General features: G+C 45.1%; 1 protein-coding gene across 1 annotated transcript; it reads left to right on the top strand.

The window, feature by feature from the left end:
• Window positions 1-252: 252 nt before the first annotated feature.
• On the top strand, window positions 253-721 carry LOC132551151 (uncharacterized). Its single transcript, XM_060215264.1, has one exon. The coding sequence runs from the start codon at window positions 253-255 to the stop codon at window positions 637-639; it is 387 nt and encodes a 128-aa protein (XP_060071247.1). The 3' UTR covers window positions 640-721.

Raw genomic sequence — 721 nt, 5'->3', positions numbered from 1 at the left:
ATGGAAAACCCTAGTGTTAACCTTCACAGACGGGCTCCGTGCCTTCTATGTGACGTCACAAACAGTTCGAAGTGTTTCCGGAATGTACCTGACAAAAGTTATCGATTAACCAATACGGGCCGAGGTGTATTGGGGAGTAGGTGCCGTGAGCATATAAAAGTCGAGAACGGCTCGATACACGTTAGACTTAGCGATACCGCCGACTACGATACACCTAGCTATAACACAGGTAACCTGCTACCACCTTTGATAATGTCTTCTTTGAAGCTCGACAACAGACATGATATGGCTGCCAATGATCATGTTCGGCACCATCTTAAACGACAGGAACAGTGGATACACACGGAACGTCTCAAGAACTGGAGACGAACAAATGGAAATAGAATTGCAAGGAGACCAGCTTACCAACACAGTTCATCGTCCGGACAAAAATCCGATGTGAACAGCGGCAATTCTGCTGACAGTCTTCATACACAGTCTTCATCATCGTCCGAACCTCATCATCCCGTCGTGGAGGAGATGGACGAGGAGCAGAGAGAGGCAATTGATAAATGTCTTCGATGGATGGAACATCTTCCAAAGAAGTTTTCCGGAATGCATATAATTGTTCCAGCACCGGAAAATACAGACCAATCTTGAGTGCTATGTTAAGCTTACGGAGAACTTGCATTGAACAAAAATACGTTGGAAAAGATTCCAACACAGATTTTGGCCATCTTTG

Source organism: Ylistrum balloti, unplaced genomic scaffold (assembly GCF_031769215.1).
Source record: "Ylistrum balloti isolate Yb309-2 unplaced genomic scaffold, AGI_CSIRO_Ybal_v1 Utg370180, whole genome shotgun sequence".
Taxonomy (NCBI): domain Eukaryota; kingdom Metazoa; phylum Mollusca; class Bivalvia; order Pectinida; family Pectinidae; genus Ylistrum; species Ylistrum balloti.
Note: the sequence above shows the minus strand (reverse complement) of the source record. Positions and strands in the feature narration are given on the sequence as shown.